General features: G+C 38.0%; 1 protein-coding gene across 1 annotated transcript in view; it reads left to right on the top strand.

The window, feature by feature from the left end:
• The window catches only part of LOC126412981 (protein mesh), a 224,522-nt gene that overhangs the window by 84,245 nt on the left and 123,285 nt on the right, over window positions 1–16,992 (top strand). Inside the window, exons 9-10 of the mRNA XM_050082873.1 lie at window positions 261–406; window positions 13,741–14,022. Of these exons, the coding sequence (XP_049938830.1) occupies window positions 261–406; window positions 13,741–14,022 (428 nt within the window). The remainder of the gene's footprint in view (window positions 1–260; window positions 407–13,740; window positions 14,023–16,992) is intronic.

Below are 16,992 nucleotides of genomic sequence, written 5' to 3'. Positions count from 1 at the left end.
ACTTTGGCGGGTTGTGCAGAATTTTGCTATTCGTCTGCGCTACATCATCAACAATGATGACAGGCATATTGAACATATCATAACCGAAATCTGAAGCGATGTTTACATGTTGAATAAAGTGTGTACAGGCCATAGTTTGTAACTAATTTACGTTTCCTTTTTTTTCATATTGTTCAATAATTGTCACACCATATATCTACTGTATTAGTTCTTGTGGTTTTTATGATTGTAATCTAATTTTTTTTATTTATATCATGTAGACTGGTACACCAAATGCTGGATCATTCACTATTGCACCAGCAAATTTTCGCAACAGGAACAATTACCTGGTGACAGATGCACATTTTGGCTTTATACAGATCAACCTAACCAATCCTGAGATATATGCTGGTTCATCAATCTCACCGTAAGTAGTTTGTCTGATGCAGTATGATACTCTTTTTTACAGAATAATACAACAGGCAATGAGCAGCTAAATTCTACTTTTATAAATATATCTGGTGTATTTGTTATTTCTGACAAGGATATACAAAAACTTTCTCAAATTGAAACAGAAAAAAGAAGGCATTAGTAACCTTACAGACTATACGGTGGTATATGACAAGTATCTTCTCACCAGAAATTGGCAGATAATGACAGCTGTACACAAAAGCCAAGAGGGATTATGCAAATTTTCACAGATGATTGCAATTATAATGTATATCAGACATGGTTCAAAATCTAGCTTACAAACTAAGATGTAGTGGATAACTTTTTGATAAAAAATAACAGCTGATAGAGAGGAGACATTGTATGTATCATCCTCTCTTCATGTTTTGTTTCCACATTTGCCCTTCTTCTATTTCATTTCGTTCTTATTTGTCCCTACCTGATATCTCTCACTCCATTATTGAACTGTCTTTTACACTTTGTAGGTCTGTTTGAAGTTTTAATGACAGTTATTGCCTTAAATTGTGTGCAAGAGATAAAAAGCATGGAGATAAGATGCATTCTGAGCATATTTTTTTTGAAAATTTTCACCATGTTAAAGAACCCATTTAAGAATTTATGCAAGAAATGTAACATTTTGGGGTCTAATGACATTTTACCAAGGTCATCTTTAAGACTTCCCTCGTAATGAATTCTGCCAATTTTTGCAAGACTGTTGCTTATGGCAATCCAATTCATCATGTATATCTTAACCGATGACAGGAGGGTAATATTGGGCGTGTGTAACGAGTTGTGGATCCCACCAGAGCACGGAAGTTCACAGTCCGTTGCTAGAAGGAATGCATGCATGTCACATGGCTATACACAGCTAGCAGCAGCATGGATCAATCACCCAATGCTGCTAGTCGCATTGCAAACACTGACATGGAGGTGTCAAAAGAAGAGCAAAGAGGTGTTGTTCATTTTCTGACAGTGGAAGGAGTAGGAAGAAAGGACATTCATTGACAAATGTCACAAGTGTACAGTGAACACTACACATCCATTGCAAGGGTCAAGGCGTGGCACCAATGCTTGAGGGAAGGACGGGTGTCATTAGCCAATGATGCACAGTCTGGAGCACCACACTACATTACCATTGACATTATCCAGCTGGTGGATGCATTCATTATTGAGGACTGCTGAGAGACAGTGAAAGCCATAGCCTCCATGTTCAGACTGAGTGTTGGAAGTATTCACACCATCATAAAGGAACAACTGCACATGCACAAACTGTGTGCCTAATGGGTGCCCCACAGTCTTCAACCACACCAGGAAGCATGTCAAATGGTCCACTGTCTTGCTCATCTGCTGCACTACGCTTGGGAAACGAATGTGTTCCTGGCATGAGTGGTGGCTGGAGATGAGTCATGGTGTCATCACTTTGAACAAGAATCAAAACGACAAAGTCTCAGGTGGAAGCATCCAGGGTCACCACCAGCAAAAAAAGCCAAGGCCATCCAGAGGAGAGCAGGAAAGGTTATGCTGACATTCTTCTTTGACCAAGATGGCACCCTTCTGATTCACTTCCTGCAGCACAGGACAACAGTGAATGCCCAGCGTTACTCACAAACCTTGACCACCCTTCGCCAAGCGATCAAATCAAAACTACCAGGCAATCTCACCCCTGAGGTCATTCTGCTCCACGACAATGCAAAGCCTCATGTGGCCAACACAAGCCTCATAAGGCCAACACAGTTGCGGCACTCCTGCAGAAAATTCAAATGGGAGATTCTCGGCCACTCTCCATACATTCTGGGCCTCTCTCCCTGTGATTACGCCATTTTTGGTCCCCTTAAAAAGGCTCTGTGGGGCAAATGATTCACCTCAGATGACGACGTCCGGCTGTACATTCGGAACTGGTTAATATCACAGCCCCGGTAATTTTATGAGACAACCATTCACAACCTTGTGGAAACAAGTGTCTCAACAGCCAGGACCAGTACTTCTAACATGCAGGTAATGGTTTCTGTAATCATGCCTCCAGCTCATTTCTTTTTGAATGCCCCTTATAGTTCTATCAGCAACAGTAACCTGCCTATTTGAGGAGACATGACTGTTGAGGCCAGACTATATTGGCACCGTGACAAAAGTGGACACAAAAATTGGAGACTACAGTGGCTCAGAGGACTTTGTCGGTTTTGCTTCATTGGATTTCCTTTGTGTCTTCCTCCATTTTTCACAACAGATATGGATCTTTGTTCCACTAAGTGAGGATGCAAAGAATTCTTCTGTTTCATGGACCCTGACATATGTGCTTCAGTTTATGTAAATATTTGTAACCTTGATGGTTCCAGGAATTCTCCTGTGTCAGTACAGCAACTTTGTTTTTAATTTCATTCTTAAATTCTATGCCTCTAGTCCTCTTTCACTTTTCATTAAAGCCTTTTAAAGTTCAGAGACAGTAGTTACCCAATATCTGGTTATTAAAATGTTTTGTGGTCTGGGTTAGTAATTCATTTTATCACTACTGCAAAGTTCTTTCCCTGCTTTTAGATGCATGAAAGGTCCTCAAACCTCTGTGCATGTAAAGGGGGAAGTATCTTAAAAATATTCCTCTATCTTTTCTGATAAAATTAAGTTTTTGATATGAGAGTACCTTGATAGAATTCTTAAGCTGCTTTTTGTTGGAAAGCTGTTGTTTCTGGCATGCTCTTAGAATGCCTAAAATGTGTAATAGCCAGTGTTTCACCTTAATGAATGAGGCCTAGTGTCCACTGATAACATATACCACGTTGATTCCAAAGTACATCCAAACAAAGCTCAAATGCGGTCCTAAGACTAATGGAATTGAGGTGTGCCAAGATGTTGCCCACTAAGACTAATGGAATTGAGGTGTTCCAAGATGTTGTCCACAGATCTTTCTTCTACTTTTGCCTGCATCCCTCTTGGAGATTGGGGATTATCTTCTGTTAGTGGTTTTAATATTCTGTACTTTTTGGAGATTCAGGTAGTGAAGTCAAGAGCATTGATACACACAGTGATCCACTTCTCACAGTTCTTGTTGAAAAATAATGTTGGTCTACCTAGTAAGATGATTTACAGTCCTCAGTCAGTCAGGATTCAATTCTGCAAGAAAACATAACAATGCTGAAAAATATTTTAACATCTCAGTAACTCATCTATAAATGACAAAAAAGAAGAATGGCAGGTATACTTTATTAATGTGAACTTATCTTCTTTTTTATGGAGATAGTTTCAGCCATTCAAAGGAGTAGATGTAGAATGCAACTGGTAGCAGAATATGGTTTTAGTGGAGATATTTTGTGAAATACTATCAAAGTTCTTGGCAATATCATAGAAAATAATACTGGACACTTTTTCTTATATATAGCAAAATAAGCTTTCATACTTTTCCATTACAATTCTTAGCAGAACAAAAACTAAGAAGCTTTCAACAGCTAAAAATCGACAAGACAGGTTTGTATACTAGTACAAGTCACTGCCCCAAAAACCCGAAAACACTGATACTGTAAGATGAGTATATATAAGATCAAATAAGATTAATGCAGGTGTATACAAGAAACAGTTATATATGTGACAAGATATTTATTTCAATCAATATGCCATCTCCACTTTCCAGCCTTGACAGAGCATTCGGTGTTGATTAAGTGCCATGTATTGTTTTTCGGTATGTCATCATTTGGATGCGTATAGAGGGATATACAAGTACAAAAATGTTTAGGGAAATTCAGGGATACAGAAATACAAGTCGCTGAAGAATGAAATAAATAGGAAGTGCAGAGAAGCTAAGATGAAATGGCTGCATGAAAAATGTTCAGAAATTGGAAAAAAAAGATTGTCGGAAGGAATGACTCAGCATATAGGAAAGTCAAAGCAACCTTCAGTGAAATTAAAAGCAAGGGTGGTAACATTATGAGTGCAATGGGAATTCCACTGTTAAATGCAGAGGAGAGAGAAGATAGGTGGAAAGAGGACATTGGAGGCCTCTATGAGGGAAAAATTTGTCTGATGTTATAGAAGAAGAAATTGGAGAGGATTTAGATGAGATAGGGGATCCAGTATTAGAACCAGAATTTAAGAGAGTTATGAAGGACTTAAGATCAAATAAGGCAGAAGGGATAGATAACATTCAATCAGAATTTATAAAGTCAGTGGGGGAAGTGGCAACAAAATGACTATTCACATTGGTGTGTGGAATGTGTGAATCTGGAGCCCTGCCATCTGACTTCCACAAAAATGTCATCCACACAGTTCCGAATACTGAAAGAGCTGACAAGTACAAGAATTACTCCACAATCAGCTTAACAGCTCAAGCATCCAAGTTGGTGACAAGAATAATATACAGAAGAATGGAAAATAAAATTGAGGATGTATTAGATGATGAACAGTCTGGCTTCTTAAGGCACCATAGATGCAATTCTGATGTTGCAGTTGATAATGGAAGCTAGATTAAAGAAAAATCAAGACCCCCTTGACAACATCAAATTGTTGCAAGGTGTTCAAAATCCTGAGGGAAATAGGGGTAGCTATAGGGAGATACAAGTGATATACAATATGTACAAGAGCCAAGAGGGAATAATAAGAGTGAATGACCAAGAACAAAGTGCTCAGATTAAAAAGGGTGTAAGACGGGTTTGTAGTCTTTTGTCCGTACTGTTCAATCTGTACATCAAAGAAGCAATGATGGGAATAAAAGAAAGGTTCAGGAGTGGAATTATCAATCAAAGTGAAAGGATATCAGTGACATGATTCACTGGTGACATTGCTATCCTGAGTGAAAGTGAAGAAGAATTGTCTGATCTGCTGAATAGAATGAACAGCCCAATGAGTACAGAATATGGACTGAGAGTAAATTGAAGAAAGACAAAAGTAATGAGAAGTAGCAGAAATGATAACAGTGAGAAACTTAACATCAGGATTGATGATCACAAAGTAAACAGAGTTAGGGAATTCTGCTACTTAGGCAGCAAAATAACCAATGACAGATGGAACAAGGAGGGCATCAAAAGCAGAATAACACTGGCAAAAAGAGCATTCCTGGCCAAAAGAAGTCTATGAGTATCCAACATAGGCCTTAATTTGAGGAAGAAATTTCTGAGAATATACGTTTGGAGCACAGCATTTATGGTACTGAAACATGGAGTGTGGGAAAACCAGAACAGAAGAGAATCGAAGCATTTGACATGTGGTGCTACAGATGAATTTTGAAAATTAGGTGGATTGATAAGGTAAGGAATGAACAGGTGCTTTGGAGAATTGGAGAGGAAAGGAATATGTGGAAAACACTGACAAGGTGAAGGGACAGGATGATAGGACATCTTTTAAGACATCAGGGAATGACTTCCATGGTGCTAGAGGGAGCTGTAGAGGGCAAAAACTGTACTGGAAGACAGAGATGGGAATACATCCAGCAAATAATTGAAGATGTAGGTTGCAAGTGCTACTCTGAAATGAAGAGGTTGGCACAGGAGAGGAATTCATGGCGGATTGCATCAAACCAGTCAGAAGACTGATGACCCAAAAGAGAAAAGAAAAGAAAGAGGGATGTGGGATCAGCAGACCTATCTTCCAGCAGTTTTTGGCTTCCCATACCTTGAGCCTCTTCCTTTCACTCAAGTAGCTCCTCAGTTGGCATCAAAATGCTGAGTGCATTCTGTTCCAGTCCTCCCACCAGGGAAAAATCTGTGACACTACACAGTCACATTTTCCAATTTCATTGGTATGTTCAATGTCTATTGTCTCCCATAATCCTTTTGCCTTTAGTCTATTGCTCATAAGATTGATGCTATTATTGCTTGTAATATGTAACTTAGCTGCATCTATACTCTGCAAATCACTGTGAAGTGCATGGTAGAGGGTACTATTTACTTGCTAGTATGTTTTAAGCAGATATAATTTCAAAATCAGAAGTAAAAATTTAAGTACAAGACTATATGAAACAAAAGAGAAAAGTCTGCTTACTAATTACCAGATCACTGGAGAATGTTTTCAGGCAGGGAGCTATAAAACAGAAGTAACACCTCTAGCTTTTCAGACATTTTAGTCAGTTTCAGGATCAAGGAGCAAGATAGAACAGAAATTTGAAAAAAAATATATAAAGAAAACTTTACTGCATTGTGTCAGATAAGAAAGTAACTGAAATGTTAATAAATCTGGAGATTTGGTGTTATTCTTTTCATTTTCCTTCTGCCAAACTTAATAGTCCAGTCAATGAAAGAAAATTAGGCAGAGAAACCGTGTAGTCAGAAAGCTTTGCACCATCCTAGGAGGGAGTGTCATAAACAACATACTAAAAATCTTAACTGATGGGGTTTGAGCATTGGGGTAGCAGGCATTTAGAGGTCACTTTTATATGTTTTTCTTGAAGGATTCAGAAACCCCTGTTCCTAGTGGAAACACTTTGCAGTACAAAACTAAACTACATTAAATTTTGTACAGAAAAAGCCCTATTCATTTTCTCTCTAGGACTAACAGTTTCAGTCTTGCAGGAGATGGAAAAATGGCAGATTATTAAAAATGTTGTTTTAACAACATAAAATTACTGTTTAGCTTTAACTGAAGTGGTTTAAAAATAAGTAGTAAATGTTTGTACAACATCTAAGTACAGCAGAACCATATTAAGGGTACATTGTGTTTAGGGAATAGGGAATGTAACAGGATAAGGCTGATACGTGTGGGGTAGAAGCAAGAGAGAAAGTAGGTCATCGAATTGTGTTCATGTATTTCCCTCCTTCATAGGTGCACAAACTGAAGACTGAGCTAGTGATGATCCATTCTGCCTATCCCACTATGTCACAAGAAGCAGCTACAGTGTGTTTCACAAAGGTATACCAACCTCTACAGCACTTCTTACGAAATTGTGGTGACACAGTGTGCAGATATGTCCAAGGGTGTATATTTCCCACAAAAGGCATTAACTCTATGTGGAAGGTCAAGTATGAATTACTAATCATACTGACATATGTAACAGATATGGATGGATTCCTTATAAATCTCTGCACGCTGTTCTATACTGGTAGAGGGAAAATTAATTTTTACAAGGATCCCCTTGAGAGCGAGGTCACAGAAGGCCAATGATGTTTACGGTATTTGATGCCCCACATATTGTCTGCTGGCAACAGGGGTGGAACTGGAGGTATCCAGTGGTGACAGCAGCATGAGGCTACAGAGTGTAGTTGAACTGCTTAGTCAACAAGTAATTTACAGCAGCACTAGTGATGTTGATACAAAGCAGAGCAATGGCAACAGTAAGTAAAGTAAACATTTCATTACATCTACAGTAACAGTTGCCATAATTAACATTTCATCAGTAAGGAACCCAAGATATTTTGCAGAGTGAGAAAGAAGTGTCAGATGAAATATTAGCATTTCTACAAGATGATTCAATGGATTGTTTGGTGTCATGTATGCTTCACTGTGTGGACATCGTACATGGAGAGTACATTGACAACAATATGTGCTTAACAAGTGAAAGTGATATTGAAACAGGTGTTGAGCTATGTAGTTCATCATCCTTGTTAGAGAGAGAGCCACAAATCCTATCTCCAAGGACTATAGTAATGGACAATCATTATCCAAGGAGTGGGAACTAAACATAATTATGGAAATGGTAGAGCATCAACAGTATAGTAAAAAAAAAAAAAAAAAAAATTACAAACAAATTTTGAATAATATGATCATATAGTACATACAAAAAACTCTGATAGTCAAGGGAGGACAAAGTGTACTTGTTAAAAAAAACTGGTGATACAGTTTACAGGATGGGCTTGATCCTGACCTGCCATTTTATGCACGTGAAATTGTATACAGCATAGATCACAGTGATTTCAAGGAAAGTAGTTGGTGGTTGCATAACCGCAAACGGTGCTACAGAATTGGAAGACACAAGATAATAAAATTTCAAACATAGTATCAGCTTGACGATGCGTAGCAAATTGTGAGTCAGCCTGAAAATTTGTAACTGAGATAAACAAACTTATCCCATCACATAGTAAGGAGTTTGTTTTCCACTCTGACCAATCTGGATTTGAAGAGAAATGCATATGAAAGAAACTGTGGAAATTAGAGGTACCAAGAGAGTTGTATCAATATCAACTTAACACATTTGTATAAGTTGTTCTACTGTTACTCTGGATAGTAAATTGTCAGGGAAATTATTTATTTTGCTGCAAAAAGTTGGAGGTGTGATTCTTGTGCCTAGTGTTCAAAACCTTTTGTTTAACCCATCCAGTACCTCACAGAGATAAGAGATTTTCAGTTGTTAAATGGCTTCTAAAGCTGAGCTGTACATTTGATAGCAAATTGTGTGACATAAAATGATCAATTATCCTTACATACACAAGCTTTTCAATAACTTTAGCAAACAATTATGGCATACAGATAAGTCTAAATTATCTACATTATCCTTTTCTCCCATTTTCTTAAGTGGTTTTACTACTGAGTACTTTAATCATTCCTAAAGGAAAAATAACAAATATGGCTAAATACAGGGCTAACATGTGCAGCACAGTACTTTAATATTCTGCTAGGCACTCCATCATATCCATGAGAGTCCTCAGTCTTCAGTGATTTAATTATTGACTCAATCTCACCCTTGTATGTATCACAGAGGAGTATTTCAGACATCAGTCTCCAAAAGGCAATTGCCAAAGAGTTATATGATGCCCTGTAGAAACCATATTTTTAAATTCACCAGCAATGCTCAGAAAATGATTGTTAAATGCTGTACATATATCTGATTTATCAGTAACAGAAATATTTTTACTATGAACTGACTTTATATCATCAACCTTGTGCTGCTGATCAGACACTTCCTTCACAACTGACCATATGGTTTTAATTTTATCCTGTGAATTAGCTATTCTGTTTGCATACCACATACTCCTTGCCTTCCTAATAACATTTTTAAGCACCTTACATTACTACTTTTAATGGGCTACTGTAGCTTGATTGTGACCACTTCTGATATTTTGATATAATTACCTCTTTGTTCTACATGATATCCTTATCCAGTAGTCAGCCACCTAGGTTGCCTTTTACTGGTAGTACCCCGTTTAGAATGTTCTAATGGAAAACAACTCTCAAAGTGCATGAGAAATGTGTTAAGGAAAGCATTATATTTGTCATATATGTTATCGGCACTATAAACATCCTACCACTCTTGTTCCTTGACTAGGTTTAAAAAACTCTCTATTGCCATTGGCTTAACTTTCCTACATAGTTTGTAATTATATGTGACATTTGTTTTAGCACAAACGCCTTTTAGTGTTAAAATTTGTGCATCATGGTCTGAAAGTCTGAAAGGCCATTCACCCTTTTACTGACAGAATGCCCATCTAGTAATGAAGAATGAATAAAAATATTGTCTATGGCTGTGCTACTGTTCCCCTGCACTCTATTCAGTAAAAAACACAGTCTGCATCAGATAATATGAATTTAGGATTTCTACCAATATCCTTTTTCTTGCACCATCATATACAACATTAATATTGAAGTCACCACATATAACGTCCGCCCCTGGTAGCTGTGTGGTCAACGCGACGGAATGTCATACCTACCGGCTCGAACTTCATTCCCGGCTGGGTCGGAGATTTTCTGCACTCAGGGTCTGGGTGTTGTGTTGTCCTTCTCATCATTATTTCATCCCCATTGACACGCAAATCGCCGAAGTGGCGTCAACTCAAAAGACTTGCACCAGGCGAACGGTCTACCCGACGGGAGGCCCTAGCCACACAGTGTTTCCATACCACATGTAACTGATGAAATATTAAAATATCTGAATTTCTGTAACACCTAGGTGATCTGCTTCTGTTGTGGAGGAATGCTATTTAAGCCACTGGTTCTCTTCAGATGTTGAAAGATGTAAGACTGGGGTGATGCATTTTATACCTATTATGCTATGAAAACTATTCCAAACAGTGACAGTGGAGACAATGAAGTCAGTGTCAAGTACATGTTGTCAGTGAGCTATGCTTGGGAGGGGGGGGGGGGAGTGTCTTCAGTCAGTAGGAGGCTAATTACACTTCCAGCTGTTGAGCTTTCTCACATAGTAGCTCTCTTAACAACAGCAAATAATTACTCACTTAATAAGCTGTAAATAGCCCTACTATATAAACATGCTTTCAGTGAAGTTATTTTGTCTACTCACACAAGAGGACTGGACAGCAAATAGACTGAAAATCAAGCAATACTCATAGTAGGGAAAGTTGTCTTTTCAGGAAGAACACTACCGCTGCCATGCATGCTGGCTAAGAAACAATTTCTCCTCCAGCAGAGTAGAACACTGTGCAGAGATGTACACACATCTGTCCATATGTGTTTCTTGTATTAGTGTTACTAGTAACTCATTTCTTCATTCCATGTAGTGTTAATGCATCTTTTGAAAAATAACCACACTCTGTTGCCAGAGCTGCGTGAGGAGCACTGTAGAGGTATAACTTTGTGAAACATCCTGGAGCTGATTCTTGTGATGTACTGGGATAGATAGAGTGGTGAATCACCTGTTCAATTTTCAATTTGCAACCCTCGGAACTGCATGAACACAATCTGATGGCCTACCTTCCCTCTCACTTCTACCCCGCATAATCCTCACTTCACCCTGTTACACCCCTAGAACTCAATTTTTCCCTTAATACAGGTTTGCTGTACTCTTAGATGTACAAAAATTTAATATTTGTCTTTAACCCACTTTATCTAAAAGTAAAACTAAATTTTACACCATTAAAATAGTATTTTTAATAATCTGCAATTTTTCCATCCCATGCAAGGCTTTAACAATTACTTCTAGAGAAAAAATGAATAGGGCCTTTTTTGCAGGAAACTTAATTTAGTTTGATTTTGTGCTGCAAAACATTTTCATTAGAAACACTTGTTTTCGAAGTAATCAAGAAAAACATAAAAAAGTGACTTTTAAACACCCTCTCCCCCCATCCCAACACTCATACCTCATCAGTTAGGATTTTTAGTATGTTGGTCAAGACATTCCCTCCTAGAATTGTCACAAAAGTTACAACTACAGTTTCCCCCCCTATTTTTAATCTTTATTCACTGGGCTACAGTGAGTGTTTTATTTTTAGAAATTTTATATGAGGGAAACATTCCACGTGGGAAAAATATATCTAAAAATAAAGATTATGTAACTTACCAAACGAAAGCATTGGCATGTTGATAGACACACAAATGCACACACAAAATTCAAGCTTTCACAACCAATGGTTGCTTCATCAGGAAAGAGGGTAAGGAGTCATTCCATTCCCGGGAGCGGAAAGACTTACGTTAGGGGTAAAAAAGGACAGGTATACACTTGCACACACACACATATCCATCCGCACATATACAGACACAAGCAGACATTTGTAAAGGCAAAGAGTTTGGGCAGAGATGTCAGTCGAGGCGGAAGTACAGAGGCAAAGATGTTGTTGCATGACAGGTGAGGTATGAGTGGCGACAACTTGAAATTAGCGGAGGTTGAGGCCTGGTGGGTAACGGGAAGAGAGGATATACTGAAGGGCAAGTTCCCATCTCCGGAGTTCTGACAGGTTGGTGTTAGTGGGAAGTATCCAGATAACTCGGACAGTGTAACACTGTGCCAAGATGTGCTGGCCGTGCACCAAGGCATGTTTAGCCACAGGGTGATCCTCATTACCAACAAACACTGTCTGCCTGTGTCCATTCATGTGAATGGACAGTTTGTTGCTGGTCATTCCCACATAGAAAGCTTCACAGTGTAGGCAGGTCAGTTGGTAAATCACGTGGGTGCTTTCACACGTGGCTCTGCCTTTGATCGTGTACACCTACCAGGTTACAGGACTGTAGTAGGTGGTGGTGGGAGGGTGCATGGGACAGATTTTACTCCGGGGGTGGTTACAAGGGTAGGAGCCAGAGGGTAGGGAAGGTGGTTTGGAGATTTCATATGGATGAACCAAGAGGTTGCGAAGGTTAGGTGGATGGCGGAAAGGCACTCTTGGTGGAGTGGGGAGGATTTCATGAAGGATGGATCTCATTTCACAGCAGGATTTGAGAAAGTCGTATCCCTGCTGGAGAGCCACATTCAGAGTCTGATCCAGTCCCGGAAAGTATCCTGTCACAAGTGGGGCACTTTTGGGGTTCTTCTGTGAGAGGTTCTGGGTTTGAGGGGATGAGGAAGTGGCTCTGGTAATTTGCTTCTGTACCAGGTCAGGAGGGTAGTTGTAGGATGGGAAAGCTGTTTTCAGGTTGTTGGTGTAATGGTTCAGGGATTCCGGACTTGAGCAGATTCGTTTGCCACGAAGACCTAGGCTGTAGGGAAGGGACCGTTTGATGTGAAATGGGTGGCAGCTGTCATAATGGAGGTACTGTTGCTTGTTAGTGGGTTTGATGTGTACGGATGTGCGAAGCTGGCCATTGGACAGATGGAGGTCAACGTCAAGGAAAGTGGCTTGGGATTTGGAGTGCAATCGTTGGTTGCAAAAGCTTGAATTTTGTGTGTGTGTTTGTGTTTGTTTGTGTGTCTATCAACATGCCAATGCTTTCGTTTGGTAAGTTACATCATCTTTGTTTTATATGTATATATATAATAGAGGGAAACATTCCACGTGGGAAAAATATATCTAAAAACAAAGATGATGAGACTTACCAAACAAAAGCGCTGGCAGGTCGATAGACACACAAAACATACACACAAAATTCAAGCTTTCGCAACAAATGGTTGCTTCATCAGGAAAGAGGGAAGGAGAGGGAAAGACGAAAGGATGTAGGGATGGATGTGTGTGTGTGTGTGCGAGTGTATACCCCTTTTTTCCCCCGAAGGTAAGTCTTTCCGCTCTCGGGATTGGAATGACTCCTTACCCTCTCCCTTAAAACCCACATCCTTTCGTCTTTCCCTCTCCTTCCCTCTTTTCTGATGAGGCAACAGTTTGTCGCGAAAGCTTGAATTTCATGTGTATGTTTGTGTGTCTATCGACCTGCCAGCACTTTCGTTCGGTAAGTCACATCATCTTTGTTTTTTTATATATATATATATATATATATATATATATATATATATATATATATATATATATATATATATATATATAAAATGTCCTTTGTTTGAAATTTCAAATTTTTGGTTAATATGTAATGTGAGCCCATATTTATTCAACACTGTAGGTCACATTACATATTCCACGTTAACTGTGATGGCTTCTACACAAATAAGAATTGTCACTGAATAACAGATAAACTGATGCATAAACTGGCCAATATGAATTGAATTATGTAGATTTTGTTCCACTGTATATGCATTTGTCATTTTTTGTAGTGTAGTCATTGTCTGATGGCTAATTGTTTCAGTGTCATATGGAGTCGTCCTATTCCTCTTGGGTGGTACTTTGGTCCACAATGGGAAAGACAGTATGGTACAGACTGGCCTGCAAATATGTGTGATAATTGGTTAATGAACGATCGCTACTTGAAGAGCTTTGCAAATGACATCCCACAATGTCCTTGTGATCTGGAGCATGCTCTTGTTGATAAGGGCCGCTTCATGCCAGACTACGACTGTGATAAGGATGCCAATCATAAGTGTTTCTACCATGAGGGTGCAGTTCACTGTCTTCGATCAGGAATTCCAAGGTCTGTGTAAAATATTTCTATGTAATAGAGAAGATAAGTGATCAGTGACTTTGATTAATGAATCAAGATTTTCAGACAATGTGCTACTTTATATGGTCACATATAATTTATTTATACTGGAAAAATATTTGTAGATACACTTCGAATGAAACAAAGTGATTCTGAAAATGTAAATCACTAGAAATAAATACTAATCACGACAGTCTATACTAACAGCCTAAGAGTTTATACATTTTTTTTTTAAAGCAACCAGTTTTGATGGACATGGCCTAGCTTTAGCTGAGTGGACATTGTTCAGAAATGGAACAAAGTAGTTTCAATCAGATATCAATAAAAAGTATAATTACTTCTTCATATAAAACACATCTCAGTGTAATGCTGCATACTCAACAATTCACTGCAGCTTAACAAATCATCTAGTTCAGTTGTGAATGAAAGCTTTGAGCAGTTACAGATAACTTCCAGATTATTTTAGTACAGAATCAAGTATCCACAATACAATTGTTGGAATAATGTTATCTGTATTCTCCACACACTCATCCATTCGATTTAAAAGTTTGTTAACTATTGTGTCAGTATACTAACAACATGTTGTCAAAAGACTCAAAGCAAAGTGGCTGATGGGACTAAATCAAATGACATCAACAGGCATTGACTGGTTTCCGGTTGCGGGTGAAGGTAGTTGGCAGACAACTTTATCTTTAGTGTGTTTTTGTCTATGAAGGCAGAAGTGAGACACTGAGATGACCCACCTAATACAGAGTTTTATTTATCATTTCATTTTGAAGCTTTAGTTGTGTTTGCACATAAAAATAACTGGATTTCAGGTCCACCTATTATCCAAACATCAAACATGTTATGTGTTAATGCATAGCAGTAATGACACAAAAGTTGATGGTGAGTCACTAGAAGGACCAGGTAAAGCCTCTTCACTCAATTTTGTAAATAATATTATCAGTCACTATGAAAAATACCTCACACGAATCAACACTAAATTCACAATGGCTACTTATTGCTGTGGTGCACAGCACTGTTACGTAGCTAAGGTTTGCAGTTAGTGTAAACATTCTGTAGCAACATGAAGTCAGCCGGCTTTCACTGATCACAGAGCAGCCAAGTTAAGGTGTGCAATCTATAGTGCTCTTTTTATGTTACTGTGTATTGGTGGCTTGCCATCTGCAATTAAATGATGTTGCTGTGAGTTTGGTAGGCTAGGTAACAAATCAGTTTATCCATAAATTTAATTTAGTTTATGGAAATATTTCAAGACTGTATTTTTTCATTGCCTACAGTTAGTTTCAAAATATCCATTTGAAACTAATTGTAAGCAATCTCAAAATATATGCACAAATCATTTTTGCACAACAAAATTGTGTTTATAGATAAAGTGATTTACTAACTCACCAACCAAACACACAGTAACTTCTTTTAGTAGCAGAAGAAAAGCTACTAATATGCAGTAATGTAAAGAGAATTACAAATTACTTAGAATTACGAATGATTTAGGAATAAAGGAGACAGCTCAATGAAAGACAGAAGTGCTGTGTCATTGATAGGTACACAAACGGAAGGTACAGAGCTTTGCTAGCTTTCAGAATGAGCTTCCTTTTTCAAGCTTGTAGGAGAAATATGCTCTCAAACACATGACACTCATTCACATGCACACCTGTCTCCCTACATTGTGTTCAGTTGACATAACGATGACGCAGTGCTTCTGCCTCTCAGCGAGACATATCCTTCATTCCTAAATAATTCATAATTCTCAGTCAGAACTTTCCACACATTAGTAATGTAAAGATAGTTGTACAGAACTCAACAGTACAAAATCAGAAATTCTCAGCCAGAACTTCCCACACATAGTTGTACAGAACTCAACAGTGTAGAAAAAAAAAACAAAGTAATACCAAAAACTGAACAAAACTATTTTTATGCCCAATTTCGTTTGAATAATCATTACTTAAAACATTTTTATATTTTACAGAACTGAATAAAAGTACCCATTGATCATGGCACAAAGATGCTGAAATGTGTTTGGCCATTTATGAAAGCAGCTGTTTGTGTAGTAGGCAGACCTGAAATCCAGTAAGAACTCAGTGTTTTTGCTACCTTAACTCTGTAGCAACTGGAAAGATGTCAATACCAGTTGATGGCATTAACTGTCTATCATACATACATTAATTCTTGTTCCATAGGTCATGAATATGACATCTCATAATGATGTGGAACGTGTCACTTTTTTTTATTTATTTTTTACTACTTTATATCTAAGAACTCATCTATTGAGTAGGAGTTATCATTCAGAAATTCTTTTAATTTGCTTTTAAATGTTGGTTGGCTATCTGTCAGACTTTTAATACTATTTGGAAAATGACCAAAGATTTTTGTGGCAGTATAATTCACCCCTTTCTGTGCCAAAGTGAGATTTAATCCAGGCTATAATAATAATAATAATAATAATAATAATCCTTTCTTTTAGTGTTGTAGCTATGCATTTCACTGTTATTTTTGAATTGGGATGGGTTATTAATGACAAATTTCATAAGTGAATGTATGTATTCCGAAGGTACTGTGAATATTCCGAGTTCCTTGAATAAATGTCTGCAAGGTGATCTTGGGTGGACTCCAGCTATTATTCTGACTACATGCTTTTGTGCAATGAATACTTTCTCTCTTAATGACGAATTGCCCCAAAATACGATGCCATATGAAAGCAGTGAATGAAAATAGGCATAGTAGGCTAATTTACTGATATGCTTAGCATCAAAATTTGCAATAACCCTAATAGCATAACTAGCTGAACCTAACTGTTTCAGCAGATCATCAATGTGTTTCTTCCAATTCAATTTCTCATGAATGCACACACCCAGAAATTTGGAGTATTCTGCCTTGGCAACAGACATCTATTCATAGTCTATATTTATCAGTGATGTTATGCCATTTATTGTATAGAATTGTATAAACTATGTTTTC

This window comes from Schistocerca serialis, chromosome 7, assembly GCF_023864345.2.
Source record: "Schistocerca serialis cubense isolate TAMUIC-IGC-003099 chromosome 7, iqSchSeri2.2, whole genome shotgun sequence".
NCBI classification, from domain to species: domain Eukaryota; kingdom Metazoa; phylum Arthropoda; class Insecta; order Orthoptera; family Acrididae; genus Schistocerca; species Schistocerca serialis.
The sequence above is the reverse complement of the archived record's forward strand: the minus strand, read 5'-3'. Positions and strand labels throughout refer to the sequence as shown.